This window comes from Pipistrellus kuhlii, unplaced genomic scaffold, assembly GCF_014108245.1.
Source record: "Pipistrellus kuhlii isolate mPipKuh1 unplaced genomic scaffold, mPipKuh1.p scaffold_m20_p_134, whole genome shotgun sequence".
Taxonomy (NCBI): Eukaryota; Metazoa; Chordata; class Mammalia; order Chiroptera; family Vespertilionidae; genus Pipistrellus; species Pipistrellus kuhlii.
The window spans coordinates 291,879-318,021 of NW_023425443.1; the positions used below are offsets into that span (position 1 = coordinate 291,879).

Sequence of the window (26,143 nt, forward strand, 5' to 3'; positions counted from 1 at the left end):
TGGATAGAGCGTCGGTCTGCGGACTGAAAGGTCCCAGGTTCGATTCCAGTCAGAGGCATGGACCTTGGTTGCGGGCACATCCCCAGTTGGGGGGTGTGCAGGAGGCAGCTGATCGATGTTTCTCTCTCATCTATGTTTTTAACTCTCTCTCCCTCTCCCTTCCTCTCTGTAAAAATATCAATGAAATATATTTTTTTTTAAAAAAGAAAGAAAAGAAATTACAATTGTACTGTTGACATTTGGCTCTGTTGGCTAATGAGTTTGCTGGCCTCTGCTCTGAGTGAGTGACAGTTCAGGAAAAACGCAGCAACGTGAACCTCTAACTCCGAAGCCCCGAGGCCAAACCAGAACAGCCCACCGCCTGAGACCAGCCTCACCACGCGGGGAACACGCAGACGCACCCACACAAACACGCGCGCTTTGAAATTTGAAGAAAAGATTTATTGGAGATCTGAAAAACAATTCCTAAAAGATTGGCGTTTCCAGAAAACCGCGGCTACAGGAGGCGTCGCGTCTATGGTGGGAGAACGTGCATGAGACACAAATACAAAACCGGAACAAGTCACCGTCCTCGGCCGTCGGAGCCCGCGGGGCCGGGGCCGGGCCGGGGCCGGGGCCGGGGCCGGGCGGCTGCGGAGAAGCGCGTTATGTCAGCACCGTAAAAAAAAGGAGCACGGACAGAGGGCGGGCGCTATGTACACGAGAACCTTTGGCACTAGGGGTCAGCGTCTGTCAGAGCATCACACGTCTTAGGAAAGTGCGTAGTGTCAAAGGAGGACCACCAGCGTGAGAGCAGCTTCGGCGCTAGGCACAGAAGACCAGAGAGCGCGTCTCTGTTGTCCGTCCGCACACTGGCAGCGACTTCCAAATGAAAGAGAGAGAAGGAAAAGGAAAAAGGAGCTGGAACCCCTTTTATTTCTCTGTTAAAATCCAACAGAAAACAACATGGACTCTGGTACACTAACGTTTGCGGAGGACGGCGTCTGTACAGGACGAGGACGGAGGCGGCCGGACCCGCGGGCTCACACGGCCTTCCGGTGGTACTCGGGGGGCGCCACCTCGTAGTCACTGGCGCTGAACAAAGCCGCCGAGTTCTTCGCCAGGTACCTGCCAACACGTCACTCATTAGAACCCGCACGTGGAACTGGAGGCCGCGGAACGAAATGCGTGTCCGTGTCCCTCAGCCCAGCCTGCACCCTCTCCAACAGACATCCCTCTCACAACCCGGGACTGCTAGCTCCCACTCACTCACCTGCCTGCCCCTAACCGCTTCTGCCGGCCAGCCTGATCGACACCTAACCAATCCTGTGCCAGCCTAACTGCGCCCCTGGCGGCCTGATTGCCCCTAAGAGCCCTCCCCTACCAACATGGTCACCCCAAACTGTCCTCCCCTGCAGGCCTCGTCGCCCCTAACTGCTGTCCTGTCAGCCTGATTGCCCTAACTGCCCTCCCCTGCAGGCCTGGTCACCCTTAATTGCCCTCCCCTGCTAGCCATCTTGTGTCCACATGTGGGCTGCCATCTTATGAGTTGGAGTGAGGTCAATTTGCACATTAGGCTTTTATTATATAGGACACGGTGTTAAGGAAATTCAAATACAGGAACGTATGGAGTAGCAATAGAAAATGTCACCCTTTCTTCCCAGTACCACACCATGAAATAATCCATTGTCAAGTAGAACTGGACTTTCCCCCGATGCTTGTCAAGACTGAAAATGTAGCCGGGACCGGTTTGGCTCAATGGATAGAGCGTCGGCTTGGGGACTGAGGGGACCCGGGTTCGATTCCGGTCAAGAGAATGTGCCTTGGTTGCGGGCATATCCCCAGTGGGGGGTGTGCAAGAGGCAGCTGATCGATGACTCTCTCTCATCGATGTTTCTAACTCTCTATCTCTCTCCCTTCCTCTCTGTACAAAATCAATAAAATATATTTTAAAAAAAAAAGATTGAAAATGTCGCCGAAACCGGCTCAGTGGATAGAGCGTCGGCCTGTGGACTGAAGGGTCCCAGGTTCGATTCCGGTCATGTACCTTGGTTGTGGGCACATCCCCAGTAGGGGGTGTGCAAGAGGCAGCTGATCGATGGTTCTCTCTCATCGATGTTTCTAACTCTCTATCCCTCTTCCTCTCTGTAAAAAATCAATAAAATATATTTAAAAAAAAAGATTGAAAATGTCACCGTGCCTGTTTGGTTCAGTGTACAGAGCATCAGCCTGCGGACTGAAAGGCCGGGGTTCGATCCCCATAGAGGACACATGCCTGGGTTTCGGGCTCGGTCCGCAGTGGGGGGCATGCAGGCAGCAGCCGATCCATTATTCTCATCATGGATGTTTCTCTCTCTCCCCCTCTACCTTCCTGACTGAAAGCAATAAAAATCCAGTAAAAACAAAACCAAAAACAATTGAAAATGTTTCTCTACAAACGAGGGGCGTCCCAGCGCCCGCTCCAGTACAGCCTGCTTGAAGCCGTGGTGCTGTCCAGTGTTCCGAGAGGACGAGCTTCCAAAGGCACGGCTTCCCACCCAGAGGGGACACACGTGTGGAGATGGAACATGCACCGCCAAACGCCCCAGAGCCTGTCCGATGGACAGTCCTCCCGGGTCTTCAGTCTTCCTACTGAGCTCATCGGCAAGGATGCTTTACTGTCCTCTTCTGACCGTCCGCGCCACTTCCCCGTCTGGATTCCCAGGTGTCCGGCTGCTCTGCTCGTCTCCTCACTGCACACGCTCCTCTGTATACTCAGGTCCCAGCATCCCATCACCCATCCCCTTTCAGAGCAGTCTCCTCACGCAGAATTCTAAGTATGTGTAGTCACATTTATCCACCGTTCCCGCTATTGTTTTGTCAAGGCCACTCTCGCCATAAAAATCATTAAATACTGCACCACCTTTTCCCCTCGCTGGCCTAATAGTTCAAGTGTTTGATTTGCCAGTTTTCACACGTGACAGCGCGGATCTGACTGTCTCCTCCAGACCGCCAGCTGCTGCCAGCCCTCCCCGGCGCGGCCAACTCGCGCCTGTGAGAGGCCCCGTACGCCCACCCTTGCACCCGCTTCGAGGTGCGGCACAGCCGGTCCCGGTCCCCCCGCCGGGACTCACTTGAGGAAGTCGTGCAGGTAGCTCAGCAGCAGGGCCAGGCTCTTCTCGTCCAGCGGCGTGTAGGCCAGCATGGCGCCGATGCGGACTGTCGGACAAACAGCTCGTCAGCCACACCCAGGGGCCCGAGGCGCACACGTTACTCATGGGGCAAACACACCCGTCATCAACTTTATAGAGACGGAGAAACTTAGATAATAACATCAGGCTCAAGGTCAAAGGGAAGGCAGTGTTTCAGAGCGCCATGTGGCGTCACTGCTGATATCACTGAGCGGAGGGGAGGGGAGAAGAGAGAAGGACCAGCTGGTGTGGCCCGCTGGAGGGTGTTAGCCCGGAACCAGGTCTCGGTTCCATCCCGCCAGGCCACACGCCTGGCTGTGGGCTCCGTGGGGAAGGGGGTGTGCAGGAGGCAGCTGATTCAGGATGTTTCTATCCCTCTAGAACAGCGCTTTTTTAACGAAAGGCTCGGGGGAGTGGCGCTGCGTTACCGAACAGCCTCAGCAGGTGCGGCGCGCCGTACACGTGGGACATGGGCGCGTCGGGGTGGTCCGCCAGGATCTCGGCGTACTGCGGCCGCTCGAACTTGTAGAGCAGCTGCGTGCCCAGCATGACGTTGAAGTACTCCTTGATGCCGGCCACCACCTCGTTCACCGCGTACTCCCTGCACAGGAGCACAAAAGCTGACACCCAAACAGCCACTGATTCAATCAGCATGCCTGCCGGGGACTAAGTAAAAGGTTATATAACAAGATGAGGGTTAGGGTAAAAAAATGCAAATAGATAAATAAGATGAAATCTTTACTAAACAGTTTTAAAAAGGGATCTAGCAAGAGCCCAAAAAACCACCCTATCCGGTGTGGCTCAGTGGATAGAGCGTCGGCCTGCAGACCGCAAGGTCCCAGATACGATTCCGGTCAAGGGCATGGACCTTGGTTGCGGGCACATCCCCAGTGGGTGGTTTGCAGGAGGCAGCTGATGGATGATTCTCTCCTATCGATGTTTCTAACTCTCTATCCCTCTTTCTCTCTGTAAGAAATCAATATATATATATATATATATATTTTTTTTTTTTAAACAACTTCACAAATAAAGCCCTCAGGCTATAAATGTTTTTTTATACATTTTACCTAAAATTTTACCATCTGCTCTGTAACAAAAAGCTTGCCAGCCAGACCCTCTGTCCAGCCAGTAAAAGTCTATTTTGCTGGTGTTTGGTGGCATCTTTTTTTAAGTATACATTTCTCTATTTGGAAATGAGACTACTCGGAAACATGGAAGAAGCATCTTTGGATCTAGTTCAGACAGGAGTATTCGCCTACTTGTTATCCGTGTTCCCGCGAGATTTCTTGTAATTTGCGTAATCCTCCAGGATGGAATCCACATTCTTCTTCGCGGGAAGATAAAAGAGCTGGAAAACAAGAAATGCACTTAAATACGGGCAGTCCCCGGGTTACACTGGACCTGACATACATCGTTTCGTGGTGACATCGCTATCTCCTATTTATAAAAAAAGTGCCGTGTACATGTGCCTTATGTTATTATTTATTTACAAGGTCAGAAATTATTTTAAACTCTTTTACTGTTTCACTTCATCACTGCTGTGTCTGTGCTCATGTGAGTGACGCAGGCGCTTACGTAGGTGGGTTCTGACTCACGGCGAAAATCGTGTTATGTCGCGCAGTAGGATCGGATCTCCGACGTAACCCGAGGACCTACTGTCCAAGCTTTATCTGTTTTACAGAAAAATTATACTGGCAAAGCTTTAATAATACAAAATATATATCCCTCAAGAGCTGGCCGGTCTGGCTCAATGGACAGCGTCAGGCGATGGACTGAAGGGTCGCAGGTTCGACTAACAGTCAAGGGCACAGGCCCGGGTTGCAGGCTTGATCCCCAGTAGGGGGTGTGCAGGAGGCAGCCGATCAATGATCCTCTCATCACTGATGTTTCTCCCTCTCCTTCTCCCTTCCTCTCTGAAGTCAATAAAAGTGTTTTAAAAAGATCACTCAATAATGTTTACTACAAAATAGGTAAAAGCACTGCACTGTCCATCACTTAAAACATGGCTCATGCCAAAACCAGTTTGGCTCAGTGGATAGAGCTGTCCGTGACCCAGGCCTCAGGCCGCCAGCACCCAGGGGTCTCCCCATCCCGCCCCGCCCCCTCACTGCTCGTCACAGGAGCTTGCTGCTCTGGCCTGGCCTCTCCTTGTGGAGCAGCTGGGGGTCACGCAGGCACCTCCTCACAAGGGCCCAGGTCCTGGTCCTGTTGGGGGCCATGCATGCCCGGCAGCTGGCACTGTGCGCTTCCTGTGCCATCCCATCAGCAGGGACACACGTAAGGACGTCCCACTTTCCACAGGAAACGCTTCTGTGTCTTTAGCCATTTTCAGAGTAAGCCTGCTCTAGCGGCTTCCGAAAAGGAATCATCTCCATCGTTTTCTATCACTGTAACTAAACTCCTGCCGAAACCGGTGTGGCTCAGTGGGTAGAGCGTCAGCCTGCGGACTGAAAGGTCCCAGGTTCAATTCCAGACAAGGGCATGTACGTTGGTTGTGGGCACATCCCCGGTAGGGGGTGTGCAAGAGGCAGCTGGTCGATGTTCTTCTCATGGACCATTCTAGCTCTCTATCCCTCTCCCTTCCTCTCTGTGGACAATCAATAAAATATATTTTAAAATAATAAATAAATAAATAAATAAATAATGAATGAATGAAAATAAACTCTTCTGTATGGACTTTTATCCTCAAACGCTCTCAGTCACAGCATGCACAGAGCCGCCTCCGCCGTGCAGTGCACACGCCTTCCCCCGGAAGCGCCTGTTCTCCGCCGGGAGAGCACGCGCCCATCCTGCAGAGGCGCGGCCGTTACCTGCTTCTGGCGGGTGATGAGGTCCCAATCGTCCACCAGCCAGGGCTTCAGCTCCTCGGGAATCTTCACTTTGACTTCCACTCTGTTCATGAACGTCTCCTCCTGCGGGGAAGGCGGGCGCTGTGAGCCGCAGTGTCTGCCCGAGAGGCCCTGGGCGTGCGCCTTTCCGGGCTCAGGGGCCGCCTCACTGTCTCCTCAGAGTCCGAATGAGAAGGCAGAGAGCGGCTGCTGAGAAACAGAGTCTCCTCGGGACAGAAAACAGTTCATTTGGGGGTTTTCATGTGAAGGCAACAACTCCTGAGTGAGTCCCTTACCTTCAGGAAGTGACCGCTCTGTGCTCACCGCTGTGCTGCTGGTAAGCTTCCCTCTTCGTGGATATTCAGTGTGCAGCCCGCACACACTCACTCAGAGGTACAGCACTCAGGGGAGTACTGACCACCAGGAAGCATAATGGCTCCTCACGGGGCCTCGTTTCCAGAACACGCCGTGCGTAAGACCACCACTGCCACGTCACCTCAGCGCCAGAAAGGTAAGCTATGGCCGGGACCGGTTTGGCTCAATGGACAGAGCGTCGGCTTGGGGACGGTGACCAGAATCAAACCCAGGACCCTTGAGTCTGCAGGCCGATGCTCTATATACACTGAGCCAAACCAGTTAGGGCTGAAAAACATTTTTTTAAAAACACTAACCTTGCTTTCAGGGTTATAATGCATAATTTTGGAAGTTATAAACATAATAAATTGGATATAAGACTTTTTATCACCTAACAATTCAAAGCTAATTCAGGCCGGTGCGACTCAGTGGATAGAGCATCAATCTGCAGACTCAAGGGTCCCAGATTCAATTCCGGTCAAGGGCACAGGCCTGTGTTGCAGGCTGGAACCCCAGTGTGGGGTGTGCAGGAGGCAGCCAATTGGTGATTCTCTCTCATCCCTGATGTTTCTCTCTTTCCCTCTCTCTCATCTCTGAAATCAATCAAAATATATTTAGGAAACTTTTAAATTCAAAGCTAGTATACACACACAACAGTCCTCTGGGTTTATGCAGCCGTCCTGCCACACACTAAGACACTGCTGAGTGTTTCCTGTTCAATGCACACTGCAGTCCTCCGTGTCATCAAGTTCTCCGACTCTTAGCAAAACGGCGTAAAACAAAGCCAGCTGCACCACACACACGGATATAAACAGGAGCTCCGTTCCCACAGCATCTCTGCCCGTTTAACAAAAGGAGGTCCAATGTAGTCACACCAGACACGTTTAATCATGTGCAGAGCCGAAACCGGTGTTGCTCAGTAGACAGAGCATCAGCCTGCGGACTGGAAGGTCCCGGATTCGATTCCGGTCAAGGGCATGTACCCTGGTTGTGGGCACATCCCCGAGGTGTGTGTGTGTGTGTGTGTGTGTGCGCGCGCAAGAGGCAGCTGATGGATGATTCTCTCTCATCGATGTTTTTAACTCTCTATCCCTCTCCCTTCCTCTTGGTAAAAAAAAATCAATAAAATATATTAAAAAAAAAATCGCGTGCAGAAACCCAACACTCACCAACATCAGATGAGCTGGGGGCGGGAGGGTATCTAAGACAGACACACCTAGAATTACACGCACGCGTGCGCGCGCCCTGTCCCAGCAGCAGGAGGGTCTCCATGGCAGTGAGCCCCCGTTCGGGCTCGGGGACCAGTCCTGACGCTCCCTGTGCCGCCCCAGGCGCTGACACCCGCGCGCTGACCGGCCGCTGCTACGGTGAAGGACACTCACGTTTTCCACAGTCGGATCCACTCGCGCCCTCTTCTTGCGAGGAGGCTGAGGGGTCTCGCTGGTGCTGCCACCGTCTCCATTCCCAGGGGCTGAAACATGGGAGGACGAGAGAGATTTTTCAATGATCAAATGACAATTTCCTAAGAAAAAGCTGTCATAGCACACCTTCTTTTCATTTTTCCCTGACATAGTTTTACTTGAATCTACGTTAAAGAATCACATTCTGCCGTAGCTGGTGTGGCTCAGTGGATAGATCATCAACCTGCAGACTCAAGGGTCCCGGGTTCAATTCTGGTCAAGGGCATATGCCTGGGTTGCGGGCTCAATTCCAAATGGGGGGAGGGAGGGCATGCAAGAGGCAGCCAATCAATGATTCTCATCACTGATGTTTCTCTCTCTCCTCCCTCTCCCTTCCTCTAAAAAAAAGAATCACATTCCCACCACAAATGTAAGCTGCATGAACATCTCTTAACACTGCCCTCTACAGCTATCTTCAGGGCGAGTCCCTGAGGATGAAGAGGATGGAAGTATTGCTCAGGCTTCTCCCTGGAAAACGAGGGTCAGGTCCACAGTGCTGCTCTGAGCCACATCTGAGCCACTCTGGGCCATCAGTAAACAGGAGCTTACTCCAAGGAAATCTCCCGCCAGCGGCTGAGCATTGACCTTTGACCCGGGAGGTCACCACTGTGACCGCAGGCATGGGTCAAGGCACATGGCTGGCAGGGTTGTGGCTCCATTCCCCAGCAGCAGGCCTGCAGGAGGCAGCCGGTCAATGACTCTCTCACCACCGATGTTTCCATCTGTCCCTCCCTCTCCTTTTCTGAACTCAGTAAAACATTAAAATAATAAGTAAATGGCTAACAGGTTTGGCTCAGTGGACAGAGCCTGAGCCGGTGGACTGAAGGGTCCCGGGTTCGATTCCATTCAAGGGCATTTACCTTGGTTGCAGGCACATCCCCAGTAGGGGGTGTGCAAGAGGCAGCTGATCGATGACTCTCTCTCATCGATGTTTCTAACTCTCTATCTCTCTCCCTTCCTCTCTGTTCAAAATCAATCAAATATTAAAAAAATACAATAAAATGCAATATTATAAAAGTAAAATAATTTTAACAAAATATGCTTACTTTTCTGTTTGTTCTTCTTTGTTTTCCTGAAAAGAGAAGGGAGAAGGACATATAATTATTGCTAGTAAAACTGCCTCTGTTCCAATTCCTTTTATCAGGGGTGAGTTCCCAGGGAAACGCGGCTTGAATGATAAAAGCAGGCCAGGAGTTTCCTGCTCAGACACAGGACTCTTACTGGTAGCTGGTTCAATCCCCCACCCCTCCTCCCCTTCCATACCGATGTTTTTCTCTCTGCCTCCTCCCCTTCTGCTCTTTCTAAAAGTCCACAGAAAAGAATATTCTCAGGTGAGAATTAAAAAGAGAAAGAAGAAAGTTACCCTCTTGCAGCTTCTATTACCCATAAGCCCTAGCACAGGGTAAGGGCACGCCAGGCCGTGGGCACAGGGACACGGGGAGCCTGGCTTACACTTCCACGCTCTTCTGCTGCAGTCCCGCCGTCTTCTTCCCTGGGGCCGCCCCTCTCATCTTGCCCTCTGCATACTGCTCCCTGCAAAGCAAGCGCAATGACGTCGTCGTAAAATGAGTCCTTAGGTAGAAAAATAACTTGAGACCTAAGAATTTGCTCTCTGTACCTAGCAAAGTTAAAAGTAAATGTAGAAGGTGATTATAATAGACTAGAGGCCCGATGCATAAACATTCATGCAAGAATGGGCCTGCCTTCCCCTGGCTGCTGGCACTGCCTTCTCTCCGGCCAGAGCCGCTTTTCTGCCTTCCCACGCTGTCCAGAGGCCCGGAGTGGCTGGGGCGGTGGGGCACACCTGCCCTGGGCTGCGCAATGCCTGAATGCAAATGAACCTGCCATCTTTGCTTGGTTATTTTGCATACTCACTCCTGATTGGCTGGTGGGTGTCACGAACGTACAGTCAATTTGCATCTTACTCTTTTATTAGTATAGATTGCGCTCATGATCGAAAATTCCATTTGTTTTGGAATTCACTAATCCCAATGTTTTATTTGATCTCTTTATTTCCAATTTCAACCTACATTTCAGCTTTGAAATGAAAACAAGACCGCCCAGTCTTTGTGTTCCTTTTCTCAGGGTGCTTCTACAGCTGCAGGTTAATAACGGGCGCCCCCAATGCTTAATCACCTCCCACACAGCTGCGCCTTCCTGAGCCGACAAGGGAGATGACAGTGTTTGCCGACTACGGGAATTTCCAGCGACACCCGTGTTCCCGCCTCCTCCAGAGACTGATTCGGGAACTCACAGCTGTGCTGCCTGCTTTCCCAGGAGGCCTCTGGCTGCATGAGGCCACAGCGGTCCCTCAGCAGCTGGCAAGTGCCAGGAATCACCAGGAAGCCAGGCCGCTGGCATGATGCCCACTGCTCACTGCACCCAAAGCCCTATCCCCATGCCCTCAGGGGCCACCGCACTTACTGATTGGCCTTCTGCAGTTCCCGCTGCTTCTGCAGGTTGGTGTCCACGTACTTGAGCACCCTGCTCTCCGGGACCCACTCATCCCAACTGCAGAGAGAAAAGCAGCGTCATTCAAGCAGCGTCCCCTCCACACAGACTGTCCAGTTACTCTAGAAATCCCCGAGGCCAGCCACCCTTCTGAGGGAAGGAACTTCCCAATCTCAAAAGCAACATTCCCACTCTAACTGCCAGAGTGCAAAGCAAATTATTCAATCGTTTCTCAAAACAGCGTACGCGTCTGGCATGTACCAAGAGCCTGGCATGTAGCGGAGCCTGGCATGTCACAGCGTGTTGAGTGCGCCTGGGCCCCATGGCACTCGGATTAGGAAGCCCAGCACAGAGCGACCTCAGGAACCAGGTGGCATGTCCCTAACAGTTATCTCACAGAATGAAGATACCTTACAGAACTGTAATTAAAAATAAAAAGCAGCTTTTTTAAAGAAAATCAAGTGGCTCCTAGCTGTAATAGCAGTTGCAGAATTATGCGCCTTCGTCCCACCACCTTAAAATGAGGATAACAGTACCCATGTCACAGCAGGTAAAACACATGAGAGTTTAACACACAAAAACATAAACACTCGAGGTATGTGATCAACATACTAGGAGACATACAATACTCGTGACCACTAGATGGACCCGGCTGACGCTGGGAATGAAGCACACATACAATGGCTTCTCAGACCACACCCTCTGAACCTTCCCTCACAAAGGAACGGACTGGCTTCCACAGCGTGACTGGAAAGAGGGCTTTCTCACATCTACACGGAGCCCCGCCCACTCTGTGAAACAGCTGGCTGCTAAGGCGTGCTGGCGGCTAGAAAAAAGCTCCTTGCCCTGCCCCATGTGGCTCAGTGGATAGAGCCTGCAGACTCAAGGGTCCCAGGTTCAATTCCGGTCAAGGGCGTGTATCTTGGTTGCAGGCACATCCCCAGTGAGGGGGTGTAGGAGGCGGCTGATCAGTGTTTCTCTCTATCCCTCTCCCTTCCTCTCTTAAAAAAAAATCAATATATATATATCTTTAAAACGCTCCTTCAAAATAGGGTTTCTGCCCTGGCTGGTGGGCTCAGTGGTCAGAGCATTGTTCCACGCACCAAAGGGTCCTGGGTTGATCCCTGGTCTGGGTGTGTGTGTGAGGCAACAAACAGATGTCTGTCTCTCTGTCTGCCTCTCCCTCCCCCTCCCCTCCTCGCTCTCGAATCTATGAAAAACGAATTCTCAGGTAATAATGGTTTAAAAAACAAGACATGACGCCTGGCCCCTCCAGGAACAGGAGGGCGACCTCCCGGCTCCCAGCTGCCGCTCAGCCGCGGGCCACGCCGCACCCCGGGCGCGAGTGCTGTCCGCGGGGCAGGAGCAGCGCCCCCTAGGGGCTCGCTGGCCGGGCCGGGGCCTCTTTCCTCCTCTGAGGGAGCTCCCTCTGACACCGGGCGCGTCCGCGGTCAGCCAATGGCTGCCCCTGACCTCGGGGGAGGACGCCAGAGGACCAGGACTGCAACCACCCTCCGCGATGCCGGAAGAAGGTGAAACATGCATTTACCTAGAGGTCAGGAGGGGGTGGTGTACTGAGGGAGCTCCTTCAGCAACAGGAAAAGGGGCTACAATATCCTCACGTGTCTTCCCCGCGCGTTCAGAGCGCCTGGGCCGCCCGGCACCTCTGATGCAGAAGCACAGCAGAGTCTCAGTAACCAGCGCACAACGAGCCGACGCTACAGATTCAGGCACAACCTAACTGGGGTCCGCCAGTCCCGGGGGGGGGGGGGCTTGGCAACGCAGAGGTCTCCCCTGGCGTGCTCTGAGCCACCTGTGCACTGACTGCGGTCTAAGGAGATCCCAGTTTGGACTGAGCTTTGGCTGCATGGTTTTCCACACGTAAGATACCCACAAACCATTTGGGAAATGAGGGTTTGATTTACGTCTCCTTACAGCTGCTCTAATTAGCTCTCCATTCAAGGGAACTGGCCGGCTTTTACTCCCCACACAGCTCATTGAGACCCTGCAAACCCCGCCCCCTCTGACAATGAGCGCCTCGCTGATTCCCCAAGGGACGGCCGGATCCCCAGTCAGGGCACATGCCAGAGTCAACCAGTGCATGCCTCACTAAGAGGAAGCAGCTGAAACCGGTGTGGCTCAGGGGATAGAGCGTCGGCCTGCAGACTGAAGGGTCCCAGGTTCGATTCCGGTCAAGGGCATGTACCCTGGTTGTGGGCACAGCCCCAGTGGGGGGTGTGCAGGAGGCAGCTGATGGATGACTCTCTCTCATCGATGTTTCTCACTCTCTATCACTCTCCCTTCCTTTCTGTAAAAAAATCAATAAAATATATTTTTAAAAATAAGGGGAAGCACACAAGTGTTTCTCTCCTACCTAAAGTTAACCAGTTTTTGCACTTTGATCTAAAGAATACAGTCACTCGGTGTCTCTATCTTCCAGGAGCTGAGGCCCTCACTGACCACGGGGAAAGGAAAGGCGTGCTTTGCTCTGAGAAACGTGGACGGCTGCTTAAGGAGGCCGTAGCTCCCGGACAAATCCTCAAACTGCGGGCGTAGATTACGTGCCCGAGAATAAAGGGGTTCGCTGAAGGCCGCTCGGAGGAGCCCGCACAGCCGGCGAGGCTGGGGGGCACTGAGTACCCCTCTCGGACGGGCTTCCTGAAGGCTCCCCAAATACTAAGGATGAGCGTTTTCAAACTCCACCTATTTACCTACATACCAAACACCACAAAGCACACCTCGGTATATTACGGTTCCTCGGTATATGTACAAAGCTAGTAATAAAGCTCTAATAGTTATCGCCGTTTTTCTTCAATTTCAAAGAACCACTTAATATCTGATGTAAAATTAGCTCAAAACTGGACTATGAACATTACAAAGGAAAAAGTGTTCTTAATGTATTTTGAAGCAGTGAAATGAGAAACTGTAGGAATTTAGTACTTTCCCAATTTCTTAAACTAGAAACGCCACTTACAGCCCGTTCTCTAGGCTGTACACACCCACACACAGTCTTATGGAAACACGCACCGTTTCCCCGAAAATAAGACAGTGTCTTATATTAATTTTTTCTCCCAAAGTTGCACTAGGTCTTATTTTCAGGGGAGGTCTTATTTCCGGGGGAACACGGTGTTACGTAAGAGGGAAGCTCAGAGGCTACGCTCCCAGCGGAAGGCCCGCAGTTTGCGCTCCCTGCCTGCGTTATCAGGAGTCTCTCCGTGACCGTTAACTGGGGGCTGCCTCAGGTGGCAGAACGGCCTCGGATCCCACCTTTCTACGGCTACACCAGTGGAGAAAGGCTCAGGTCTGTTTTTTGTTTTGCTGTGTTTTCTCTTTTAGCGAAAAGCATTTGTGGAAAACGTTCCTCATGATCTGACCCCCTGGGGTGGTCCCCTGGGAGGGAACTGTGGGAACAAGACCACAGCCGGGCATCCTCAGAGCGGGCCTCCCTCCCCAGCAAGAGCGCCGACCAATCAGGGGCAGGGCCACGGGGAGAGCGGGGACCACACACACTCGGGCACACAAAGCCCCACCTTTGCAGATAAACCGCCGTTGCTAACTAACAGTCACTGAAAACCTCCCGCGATAAAAACCACTAGCACCCCAAGGAGTAAACCATCAGACGTGGTATTTGTGGGCCCGGGTGCACCGGCTGTTGCTGAGAGGGACACCAGCTGGAGTGCTAGGTGCTCAATCTTCCCACTGTCCACTCCCAGCACAGACCGACACCCCCCCTTTAAAAAGATGCTCTCATCCTGGCCGGTGTGGCTCAGTGGATAGAGTGTCAGCCTGCGGACTGACGGGTCCCGGGTTTGATTCCAGCTAAGGGCACATGCCCAGGCTGTGGGCTCGATCCCCAGAGTGGGGCCTGCAGGAGGCAGCCCATGATTCTCTCCATCTCTCTCCCCCTCTCCCTTCCTCTCTGAAATCAATAAAAATCTTCTACTTAAAAACAACACTAATTTGCCAAGGTGGAGAGTTAAGCTCTGTAATGAAATGCCTGTCTGTAGTGAGCCATGTGGTAACACTGAAATACAGGAAATCACACCTGTCGACCTAAGTTCATCATTACTTGGAGGTCAGACAATCACTATCCCTTCCCCTTTTCTAGTAGAGAAATCCAACTCACTTTAACTGAGCTGACTATAACTGCTCGACATAACATACATAGTGACTGAGTTTTTGCTAAGGGCAAAAAAGTAAAAATAAATACATATATCTCAAACTATCCTAAAATATTCCAAAATGAGAGGAGAGGTGGGAGAGGGGAGGGTTGTAGGGTGGCGGGATTGAGCAAAAAAGAAAAAAAGAGACTGCATGGACAGCAGTGTGGTGACTGCAGGGGGGTCAGAGGGGCAGAGGGCAGAGTGGGTAAAAGGCGATGGGGAGAAATTAAATAAATGTAAAATAAAGTGTACCGAAACCCAAAAAAGGTTAGCTGGTTGACCAATGATGGTCAGAGACATTATACTAAAACACAAGAATTACTCCAAAAAATTTAAAATAAAATGGCTGGCTCTAACTGGTGTGGCTCAGTGGATAGAACGTCGGCCTGCGGACTGAAGGGTCCCAGGTTGGATTCCGGTCAAGGGCATGGACCTTGGTTGCGGGCACATCCCCTGTGGGGGGCGTGCAGGAGGCAGCTGATGGATGTTTCTCATCCATGTTTCTATTTCTCTCCCTTCCTCTCTGTAAAAAATCAGTAAAATACATTAATAAAATAAAATAAAATGGCTGCACCCTAATTTCTATCCTATTTCCATCCTACCCAAATGGCTCACCCTTGTTGTAAACTATGTCATGTTAAAACTGTACAATTAAGAAGCATGTTTGTGCCAGTCTAGGATAGACGTTACTTTAAAAATTATAAGTAGAAGATTGTTTTTAAAGACCCAATACTCACTTTTTATTCCAACCGCTGTAATGTATAAAGTATTTCACTTGTTTGTCCTTTATGGCAACCTTCACACACTGAAATAAAAAAGAAAAAATGTCACTCAGAGATATTAAAGAAGAGATGATTTTAAAGTATCCAATCTTTTCAAGATTCTTTCTACACTTAAACCCTTAGGTGGCCAAAATGAACCCCCACAATGTGACCCTCCACAAGAGCACGAAGGAAACTTTGTAAGCAATAAAGAATTCTAAAATTGCCAAAATGTCACCAGTTGCTGGAGTCAGTCTAGCCAAGCAAAGAGCCATAAGCACAAGGGGGCCCCTAACCCTGAAGGCAAGGGCCGGACAAGCTCCCCAAAAACGGCTTGTGAGTGGTAGTCTCCACTTTCTCAAAGTCTAAATAGCCAGAAACTGTAATTTCAATAAGTTTCCCTAGCTTATGGAAAGGCTATAAAATATTTAGGCCCTGGCTGGTGTGGCTCAATGGATAGAGCGCTGGGCCTGCAGACTAAAGAGTCCCAGCTTCGATTCCAACCAAGGGCACATGCCCAGGTTACGGGCTTGACCCCCAGTGTGGGGCGTGCAGGAGGCAGCCGACCCACGATTCTCCTTCACCACTGATGTTTCTAGCTAACTCTCCCTTCCTCTCTGAAATCAATAAAAATATATTAATTTTTTTTAAATATTTGGGTACAGAACAAATTAGAATAAACACAGGAGGCTGTTTACTATGACAAGTGGTAACTATGTAGTTTTAGATTGTTTGTTTTTTTATTGATTTCAGAGAGAAGGGAGGAGAGAGAAACATCAGTGATGAGAGAGAACATGGATCGGCTGCCTTTTGCGTGCCCTTCCCAGGAATCAAACCATGACCTCCCGCTTCACAGACCGACACTCGACCACTGAGCCCCCAGCAGGCCTGGTTTCTACTTTAAAACTCTTTACAAAGAGGAACCAGAAATGTGAACCGTCCCATGCCATGGCAGGTGCAGCTGTGAGCTCCATCCCCAGCAGGGGGCGTGCAGGAGGCAGCAGCGGATGGATGCTTCTATCCCTTCTCCTTTCCTCTTTCTCAAAAATAATCAATGAAAGGATTAAACATATATAGCTTGCTGTTTTGTATACTGTGACTCATTTTCTTAAAAAACAAAACACACAACTGTTAAAAAGAGTCATATCCTACTATTTGTCCTAAAGAAGTTAACAGAAAGTACTAGAAATGGCTTTGACTCTGGAATGCATTATCCCGTTCACCTTGGCCTAATTGTAAAATCGTTTTTAATCACCGCAGCACACACAGGTGGAGGAAAAAGAGCCCCGAGGATTCAAACTTTGTCATAAAAACAACAAATAAAAGTTAAACATACTCATTTCTAACGTCAGCTCAGTGCATTTAATTAGCTCAGTGCATACTTAGCATATTGCGTATAAAATTGACCTTGGGGGAAAAATATATTAATAAAAATAAAATTGACCTTGAACCCTAGACCGTCTTGCTCAGTGGAAAGACCATCTGCTCGCAGACGGAAGGGTCCCAGGTTCAGTTCTGGTCAAGTTCATGTGGGAGGCAACCAATCCCACATGATGTTTTCCTCTCTCCCCCTCCTTTTCACTTTTTAAAAAAATATATATTTTATTGATTTTTCACAGAGAGGAAGAGAGAGGGACAGAGAAACATCGATAAGAGAGACTCATTAATCAGCTGCCTCTTGCACAGCCCCTACTGGGGATGTGCCCGCAACCAAGCTCTATCCACTGAGCCAAACCGGTCCTAGCTCCACTCTTTCTTAAAAAAATCAATGGAAAAATATCCTCAGTGGAAGATTTAAAAAGAAAATTGAGCCTTAACCGGTGTGGCTCAGTAGAGAGCGCGTCGGCCTGCGGACTGAAGGGTCCCGGGTTCGATTCTGGTCAAGGGCATGGACCTTGGTTGCAGGCACATCCCCAGTGGGTGACATGCAGGAGGCATCTGATGGATGTTTCTCTCCCATCGATGTTTCTAACTCTCCCTTTCTCTCTGTAAAAAATCAATGATATATTTAAAAAAATAGAATTGATCCTGGTAGTGTTTTCTCACAGGTCTTGGATTACAGATGCTCTTGCTCCTCCCATCAATAACCAGTCTTCTCTGCTCACATGCTCCTCCCTACTCCTGGGAGAAGGGGGCGGCCCCCCAGGCAGCAGGACACCCCCACAGGAGGGCGGACTCCGCACGCCCGTGGGAAAGGTCCCTGAGCCCTCCCCAGCGCCCAGGTCTGCCTGCGGGGAGCGGGCTTCCTACCTTGGCTTCATAGAGAAGGGGCCCGTGGAAGCACAGCACTCGTTCACCTGGAAGGGAAGGGCAGGGGTTAGGGTCACACCTCCGCACGCAGAGCACTCACCGAGCCCTCACAGACCCAGGGGAGAGGGAGCGGCCGTGCGGGATCCCCACCGCAGACCAAACGTGCGTATTTCGTAGTTTAGCTGCAATGCTAACACTGAGTGCCCTACAACCACACACCTCCGTGTCTGCTGTAGCAGCAGGCACACGTGTCAGAGTGCCATCTGGTTAAACCACCCGCTGCCTCTCACCTGCAGCTCATACAGCCTGCGCTTCCTGCTGGAGGTGGCTGTTTTCAACATCGAACATGTACGTATCCAGGCGTAGAACCACATGCTCTCATATAGCTCCGCCTCCGGACTTTGTATTATAATTAAAACCAGTAAAACAATACACGTTAAAATGAAATGCCGTGTGTATCAGAAATGGCTGGGGGATTGTCTCTGAAGAGGCTCGTGCTCATGACTTCAGTGTGCTCATCAGCCGTGTTCTGGGCCCGGGGCTGCTTCCATGAACCCAAAACACACAAAGCGTCCCAATTCCTGGAGCTCACACGCCGTGACCCTGCCGTTAAGCCTCGCGGGACTGAGGAACAGAGGGCCTGGAGGCCAGTCCGGCAGGCAGGCGGCTCCGGCAGCGTCTCACATGTGATTGTGGTGGAAACGGAGCCTCCCGGTGGGTTACACAGCCCCCTGGAGGCAGGCCCCACGCACTCAGCTCCTGTAGGGCTGAAATCACTGAAACAGCCATCCGCTCAGTTCTGAAGAGGCTGGAGCAGTCTCCCTCATAAACACATCGCTGCTGCTTTTCCAAGTCTTCCAAACCTTCAACCTGAAATACCACCGCAAACCTGACTGTTCCTTTCCCACCTTCACCCGGTCCCCCGGCACCTGCCTGTTAGGCCGTCAGGCTGCGGGGGAGCCGGGACAGTGAGCCCAGGTTCGTGTTAACGATCTTCACAAACTGAGAGGGACGGAGGCGCTGCTGCCAAGGTTAAGGCAAAGGCCCAAGCGGAGGGTACTCCTCTTCCACAGGAGCCATGGCCGTCACTAAAGCACCGGGTAAGCACGTATAGGGAGAGGCCACAGTCTCCAGAGGCCGGGGTCACTGAATGCGCCCGAACCAAACCCGAGAGAAGTCAGGACGGCGAGGCAGAGCACCGAGTGCAGGAAAACCGGGAGGGAGGGAGGGAGGGGGCTCAGGTCCATCTCAGAAGATGCTACAGAGCCATGGAGCAGGCACTGAGTGCCCGCCTGGGGCTGAGAGACCTGGCGGAGCCGTCGCTGGGCACAGTGGGCCAGGAGCCCAGGCACAGGTAAGGTAGAGCCAAGCAGCAGCAGCACCAAAGATCTCACCTACGTCTGCTTCTCTCCAGGGGGCCTACAGGCACCCTGAAGCCTCACCCCCATCCTCTCGGCTCCTGCTGCCCAAGCCAGCTGCACCGAGGCCAAAGCCCGCTGGCCCATTCGGGCTGCAGGGCCCTCGGCATTCGCTGAAAACCAAGGGAAGCCGGGGATTGGAGGCAGGGCCAGCCACTGCACCGGGTATGACTGCAACCCTTTCTCCGCCGGACCCTTTGTGGCAGTGCCCCCGAGTGTGGTCCGCGGGCCCCCGGGGGCGCGGGAAGAGTCTGGTGGGGCACGCGTGGCACCGGAGTTTGGGGGGGGTACGCACTGCCCCGAGCTTAGCTGCGCCTCATTCTACGTCCTCATGAGTACGGGGGGTCCTCATTACGAAAATGATAGAAGGGGTACACGTGTCAAAAGTTTGGGAAACAGTGCTGTCTGGTATCAATGCTCGCCGCTGAACGACCCACAGGACTGCTCCCCCCTGCTCCCTCCAGGACAGACTCCCAGGCCGGCATCAGGCCCGTCCCGATCCCGGCCAGGCAAGGCCCCCCTGGGAACGGACCCCCCGTTTTCTTTACACGAAGACCAATCCGGTGCAAAACACTGTGCTTAACAGCTGCTCATATAACATGTGCTGCCCCACTAGGAAGTGAGAAAAACACTCTCCAGTTTAAAAGAATTACAAAAAATACCATTTCCGGCCATTCGTACTTGCAGCATTACATAAGTCAGTCCTCGGCAGTGTTTTATTACACCGTTAGAATACTCCTCTTCCTTACAAGGTGTTCTCTGAACTCGTCACATAAACGACTGTAATTTCTTATTATTCTTATGCAACTCAGCTTGGACCAAGAGCAGAAGACACGTGGGAGTGATGGCGAGGACAGAGACTCGGAGCTCCCAAAGCCCTGCTGCAAGGTTCCTGGTTCCACTTTCCGCTAACTCCCCCCGCAGCCTCGCTGTGGCGGCTCAGGCCTGCACAGGGGAGTGTCTCGGGTTCGAGTTCAGGTCAAGGGCAATACCTGGGTTGCAGATTCCATCCCCGCCCCTGGTGGGGTACTACGGAAGGCAGCCAGTGCTTCTCTCACATGGATGTCTGTCTGTCTGTCTCTCTCCTTCCTCCTTCCCCACACCCCCCCCAAAAAAATGGAAAAAATATCCTCACTCTTTGGATGAGGATTTAAGAAATAAAACACAGCCGAAACCGGTGTGGCTCAGTGGTAGAGCATCGGTCTGCGGACTGAAAGGTCCCAGGTTTGATTCCGGTCAAGGGCATGTACCTGGATTGCAGGCACATCCCCAGTAGGGGGTGTGCAAGAGGCAGCTGGTCGATGTTTCTCTCTCATCGACGTTTCTAGCTCTCTATCTCTCTCCCTTCCTCTCTGTAAAAAATCAATAAGATATATTAAAAAAAAAAAAAAGAAGAAAAAAAAAGAAATAAAACACCACTCTAGCAGCACAGGGATTCTCCTTTGTCATCCATGCATCTCACCCTACATCCCTCTATACCACATGTGTCGAACTCAATCAGAGAAGGGGCCAAAATCTAAAATCCAGCCTAAATCGCGGGCCGAATGGTTTACTGAACAGTCATAAACTGTCATTGTGATGGAAACGCAGCGGAGTGCAGTGATGACAGCGCGGTTCGGGCCACATTGCAAGGCCTGGCGGGACGGATTTGGCCCGCCGGCCTTGTGTTTGACACATGTGCTCTATACTGAGTGGCATGATAGTTATGATAGTAATCGGGCCACTCAGTGCATCTCCTATAGAATAAAAGGCTCATATGCACATGGTCCCCTCGACCAGGAGTTCGACCAGCAGGCAGGTCGGCCAATCGCCCATGTTCCCTCCCCCCTGGCCAGGCTGGCCGGCCCCCACCCATGCACGAGTTCATACACCAGGCCTTTAATGTGTGTGTACACACACACACACACACACACAGGCCAGATTATGGGTTCAGAGATCATCATAACCTGGCCACTCAGTGTAGTTTAGAATTTAAGAGTTTTTTCCTGAAGCCATGCTTCCTGTGGGAGGGATTTTGTCACCACCTGACAGTCTGAGGAAGCCCATAAGCCTTTCCCTGGAATGTTTCACAAAAACGTAACGCACACAGTATTACCGAGGAATCCACCTACACTGACATGTTAGCAAAACAGCACGCTATCTATGGCATTGACTCAGTTGACACAGAACATTCTGAAGTCATGAGGAGCACATATCTCCAACAGCTTTAATACGAAGAATATGAAAACATACCGCTAATACTACTTAACACTACTGGGTTGTTGTTAAGGGGGGTGGGTGGGAGGTGCCACATTCCTAATTGAAATACTAGAGAGCGTTTCAGTTAGATAATATTTTCCTGGTCCAAGTTTTCCAATCTTCTGAATCACATGCACTGACTCAGATTAAGAATAAGAACCCCTGCTCTGAAACACCAAGAAAAATAAACCCACGGGAGGGAGCCAATCATAAAAACAGACAAAGAAAAAAACAAACAACTGGCCAGTTTGGCTCAGTGGGTAGAGCGTCAGCCAAGGGGCTGCAGGGTCCCGGGGTTTTTTTGGGTTTTTTTTTAATATATTTTATTGATTTTTCACAGAGATGAAGACAGAGGGATAGAGTTAGAAACATCGATGAGAGAGAATCATCGATCAAATGCCTCTTGCACACCCCCTACTGGGGATGTGCCCGCAACCAAGGTACATGCCCTTGACCGGAATCGAACCCAGGACCCTTGACTCCGCAGGCCAACGCTCTACCACTGAGCCAAACCGGTCCGGCAAGGGGTCCCGGGTTTTGATTTCGGTCAAGGACACATGCCCGGGTTGGTGGCCCATCACCAGAAGGGGGCGCGCAGGAGGCAGCCAGCGATCGCGCTCTCTCTCTCACATCAATGTTTCTAACTATCCCTCTCCCCTCCTGTCAATAAAAGGTTTTTCTTTAAAAAAAAAAAAAAAAAGTTTTTTTCTTTTTAAATGGCCCTTAACCCCGCGCCCGGCAGGTATAACTCAGCGGTTGAGCATCCACCCAGGAGCCACCAGTTGGATTTTCGGCCGATCGCCAGTAGAGGGCGCACAGGAGGTGGGCGATCCAGGATGTTCCTCCTCATTCATGTTTCTCAGTCCCTTTCCCTTTCCCCTCCCTAAAAAAATAAATACATGTATTTTTTAAATATACATTTACTGATTTCAGAGAGGAAGGGAGAGGGAGAGATAAACATCATGATGAGAGAGAATCATTGATTGGCTGCCTCCTGCACGCTCCACACTGGGGATTCCAGCCTGCACCCTGGGCACCTGGCACCTGCCCCCCGCCGGAATCGAACCCAGGACCTCTTAGTCCGCAGGCGGACGCTCTATCCACTGAGCCATATCAGCCAGGACAAAAACATGTATTTTTTAATTTCCCTTAAAAACTTCTTCAATATCAGTTTTACAACACACTTAGGTTTGGGACATAGGATCCTATAAGCAATCCTAAAGAACACTCTGGTCTGAAAATCCCGGCTAGAAACAAATTCCTCTGGACCTCGATGGTAAGCAAGCACCCACCTGCCCAACAACAGGAAATTTTATTTTTAAATATATTTTATTGACTTCTTACAGAGAGGAAGGGAGAGGGATAGTTAGAAACATCCATGAGAAACATCAACCAGCGATGTGCCCACAACCAAGGTCCATGCCCTTGACCGGAATCGAACCCGGGACTCTTCAGTCCGCAGGCCGAGGCTCTACCCACTGAGCTACACCCGTTTCGCCAGCAAGGGAATTTTGAAGCGTTTTACTGCCATTTTAGCCCACGACCAGGCCTCCCCTTAACTGTGAAATCAAAGCGCTGTTTTGCCCTGGGGAGAAGAAGGGGAGGGGGGGGGCGGCCAGGTTGCACCCTTGGCCCAAAGCCCTACCCATCGATCGCCAATGAATACTCCTGGCCGGTGTGGCTCGCTGGCTAGAGCGTCGGCCAGCAGACTGAAAGGTCCCGGGTTCGATTCCGCCCAGGGGAACATGCCTGGAGAGCGGGCTCGGTCCCCAGTAGGGGGCGTGCAGGAGGCAGCAGACCCATGAGTCTCCTCTCATCATGGGTGTTTTTCTCCCTCTCCCTCTAAAATCAACTTTAAAATATGTGTTTTTTTAAGTTACAAAATATAAATAAATAAATAAATAAATAAATAAATAAATAAATAAATAAATGCCAATGAATAAACACACACTCCCTGGGCCCAGGAGGTGTGTGTGGTTGAGCGTTCATCCAGGCATCAACTGGCCCCGGGTTCGAGTCCAGCTCAGGGCACATGCCCGGGTAGTGGGCTCCGCCGCCAGCAGGGGGCGTGCAGGAGGCAGCCGATCCATGATTCTCTCTCATCATAGATGCTTTTCTCTCTCTTCCTTCATTAAGTCAACAAATAAATATATTTTTTAAATATTATTTTATTGATTTTTTTACAGAGAGGAAGGGAGGGGGATAGTTAACACCGATGAGAGAGAAACATCCATCAGCTGCCTCCTGCACACATACCCCCGTTGGGGATGTGCCCGCAACCAAGGTACATGCCCTTGACGGTAATCGAACCCGGGACCTTTCAGTCCGCAGAACGGCGCTCTATCCACTAAGCCAAACTGGCCTCGACTAAATATATATATATATATTTTTTTAAGTTTAAAAAAAGAAAAAAACAATAAATACACACTCTCCCGGGCCCCGCCGGATGTCTCAGCGGTTCGGCGTCCATCCGGGAACCCGCGGGTCGCCGGTTCGAGTCCCGGCTCCGAGCGCAGGCCCGGGGGTGGCGCGCTCGGCCGCCGCCAGCAGGGGGCGCGCAGGAGGCGGCCCCTCCAGGACTCCCTCCCCCCACCACCCCCTTCCGCTTCCTCCAAGAGAAAGTCCACAAAACACACACTTTAAAAAAACAAAGTAAAATGTTCGGAAAAAATAAAAAATAAAGTAAAACGAACTCACTGGGCTTCCCAGCCACTGCACCTCAGAGGCCTCCGCCCGGGAGCCCGCCCGCCCGCCGGCCCCGTTATCCGGAGGCTCCGTGCCCGCTGCCCCGGGCGGAGAGCGGGCCCCGCGGGCAGCACAAAGCGGCGCCCGCCCCGCGGGGAGGGGAGGGGGCGCGGGAGGCGCGGCCGCCATCTTGCGGCGGCCATTTCGCGGCGCCGCTCTCCGGCCGCGCGCCCCGCCCGCCCCGAGGGCCCCGCATCTCCCTCCCCCCGCCGCCCCCACCCACGTCGGCGCCCCGAGCCCCGGCCGTTGCCCGCCCGCCCGCGCCCCTCCCGCCGCTCCCGCCTCCGCGCCGCCATGGCGCCCGGCCGCCCACCGCCGGCTCCCCCGCCGCCGCCTCCCACACCGCAGCCGCCGGGAGAGGCCCGCACCCCGGGCCCCGGCCTCCCCGCGCTCCCCGCGCCGCAATGCGCCTCCGCACAAAGCGCCGCCGTTACCCCGTTACCCGCCGCCGCCGCCGCCGCCGGGGCCCGCACTCACCCTCCTGGAACTTAGGCTTCGGGTCCTGCTTCGGCGCCATTTATGAGGGATTCGCCGCCGCCGCCGCCGCCGCCTCCTTCTCCCACCACCACCCCGACGACCGCCCCCCACTCGCCACCCCACCCAGCTGCGCGTCAGACGCCGACGGCAGCGCCCGCTCTACATCCCGGGCGGCGCGATTTGCCGGCGCCCGAACACCTCACAGGAGCCGCCAGTGCGCAGCCGCGTTGCCAGGCGCCCCGCCCACGGACGCGCTCGCGCTCTGCGCCCCGCCGCCGCCGCGCACGCGCGGGGCATGCTGGGAACTGTAGTTCGGGCGGCCGCTCCTCACCCACCTTCCATCCCCTGACTCTGAGCTGGGTGGGGGGGTGTAGGAGGGAGGAGGTTCGTGGGGCGATAAGGAGCGGGAAAGGCCCAGTGGGTGCAGGCCGCGGGTCCCCAGGAGGTGATGGCTTGCAAAGAAAGGGCGTGGGCAGTGCTAGGCACCCCCAAGGCCTGGACGGAACCCACCATGACGGACCCAGGTCCCTGCTAGTCCACGTGGCCGGCGGATCCCAGGGGTTTGAGCCGGTCTGCTGGCGTGAGCTCGGCCCTGGAGCCCCTAGAGTGGGGTGCGCCACTCCGCTCCTCAGCCTTCGTCACCAATCTCTAGGGATGTGCACAAAACCCGCCAAGGATGGATGCATGGCCTGACGTCGCTCTCCTGTTTGCAAAAGTCTCTCTTTGGCTCAGCTGCAAAATGGATGCACAGTGAGAATTGCACAGAAAGGCAGTGTTAACGTGAAAACAACAACAACATGGAAACCTGTAAAGAATTTTGTGCTGAAACCGGTTTGGCTCTGGCTAGAGCGTAGGCCTGCGGACTGAAGGGTCCCAGGTTCGATTCCGGTCAAGGGCGTGTGCATTGGTTGCTGGCACAGGAGGCAGCAGATCGATGATTCTATTCTCTCTCGTTGATGTTTCTAACTCTCTGTCTCTCTTCCTCTCTGTAAAAAATCAATAAAATACATTTTTTTAAAAAGAAAGAATTGTGTGAGTTTATTGGAGCCAAACTGTCGACATATGTCGGGAAGCAGAACCTCAAAGAATTGAGGTAATACTCCGGTTACATCTGTATTTCTTTATTTTTTAAATATATTTTATTAATTTTTTACAGAGAGGAAGAGAGAGAGAGAGTTAGAAACATCAATGAGAGAAGAATCATCGATCAGCTGCCTCTTGCACACCCCCTACTGGGGACTTGCCCGCAACCAAGGTACATGCCCTTGACCGGAATCCAACCCCGGACCCTTCAGTCCTCAGGCTGATGCTCTATCCACTGAGCAACACCGGCTTCGGCTATATCTGTATTTATACATTGCAATCAAAGAAGGGACATAGATGGGTTCCATGAAATCCACTGGTGATAGATGAAGGAGGTGGGATAAAGCAAAGCTGAGGGGAGGGGCTCCTGGGATTGGACAGAAGTGAGGTGACGGACACACACTCAGGCGGGTGCGGGGACCGTGCACGTGGCCATGAGGGCGTCTGTGGGCTCTGTCCTGGCGCCCAGCACCGCGGGCTGTGCCCCGAGGGGCCCGGGAAAAGGGGGGCACAGGGCACCCAGGCCTCTCCAGGGGGTGTGACCCCAGAGGCAGACAGACAGACAGACAGACGGGCTCCGTGCGGGCAGAGGCCACCTTGTCAGGGAGACGCCGGCCTGGGAGGGGACCCCCCCCACCCCCCTCCCTGCTTCTCGTCCCAGTTCAATGTCAGACCGTCCTGTGGGGGGCGCCAGGGCTCTGAGTCTGCGAGGTCCCCCGTCAGGTCCGCACGGGCCCCTGGCGCCCCCAGCGGAGACCCTAATGGC

The 26,143-nt window shown here is 52.4% G+C and overlaps 1 protein-coding gene across 2 annotated transcripts; it reads right to left on the reverse strand.

Moving 5' to 3' along the window:
* Window positions 1–419: 419 nt before the first annotated feature.
* MORF4L1 (mortality factor 4 like 1) lies at window positions 420–24,491 on the reverse strand. Of its 2 annotated transcripts, XM_036436321.2 has the most exons (13): window positions 24,295–24,491; window positions 17,417–17,463; window positions 15,143–15,210; window positions 11,792–11,908; window positions 10,216–10,302; window positions 9,244–9,324; window positions 8,838–8,863; window positions 7,714–7,802; window positions 5,960–6,061; window positions 4,409–4,497; window positions 3,578–3,750; window positions 3,093–3,177; window positions 420–1,107 (listed from the first exon to the last, which is right to left on the reverse strand). In XM_036436321.2, the coding sequence occupies exons 1-13, from the start codon at window positions 24,332–24,334 to the stop codon at window positions 1,023–1,025; spliced, it is 1,089 nt and encodes a 362-aa protein (XP_036292214.1). In that variant the 5' UTR covers window positions 24,335–24,491; the 3' UTR covers window positions 420–1,022. The 2 variants fall into 2 exon arrangements, with proteins under 2 accessions (XP_036292214.1, XP_036292215.1); XM_036436322.2 differs by lacking the exon at window positions 11,792–11,908 and having other exon boundaries at window positions 24,295–24,481.
* Between the last annotated feature and the right edge of the window lie 1,652 nt (window positions 24,492–26,143).

Excerpts from the sequence above, each read along its gene's own strand:
- MORF4L1 (XM_036436321.2), bottom strand. The coding sequence starts at position 24,334 with ATGGCGCCGAAGCAGGACCCGAAGCCTAAGTTCCAGGAGG. Across the intron at positions 9,325-10,215 it reads GAACTGCAGAAGGCCAATCA|GGAGCAGTATGCAGAGGGCA; the intron begins GTAAGTGCGGTG and ends CTTGCTTTGCAG. Across the intron at positions 3,178-3,577 it reads GCACCTGCTGAGGCTGTTCG|TCCGCATCGGCGCCATGCTG; the intron begins GTAACGCAGCGC and ends TTTGTCCGACAG.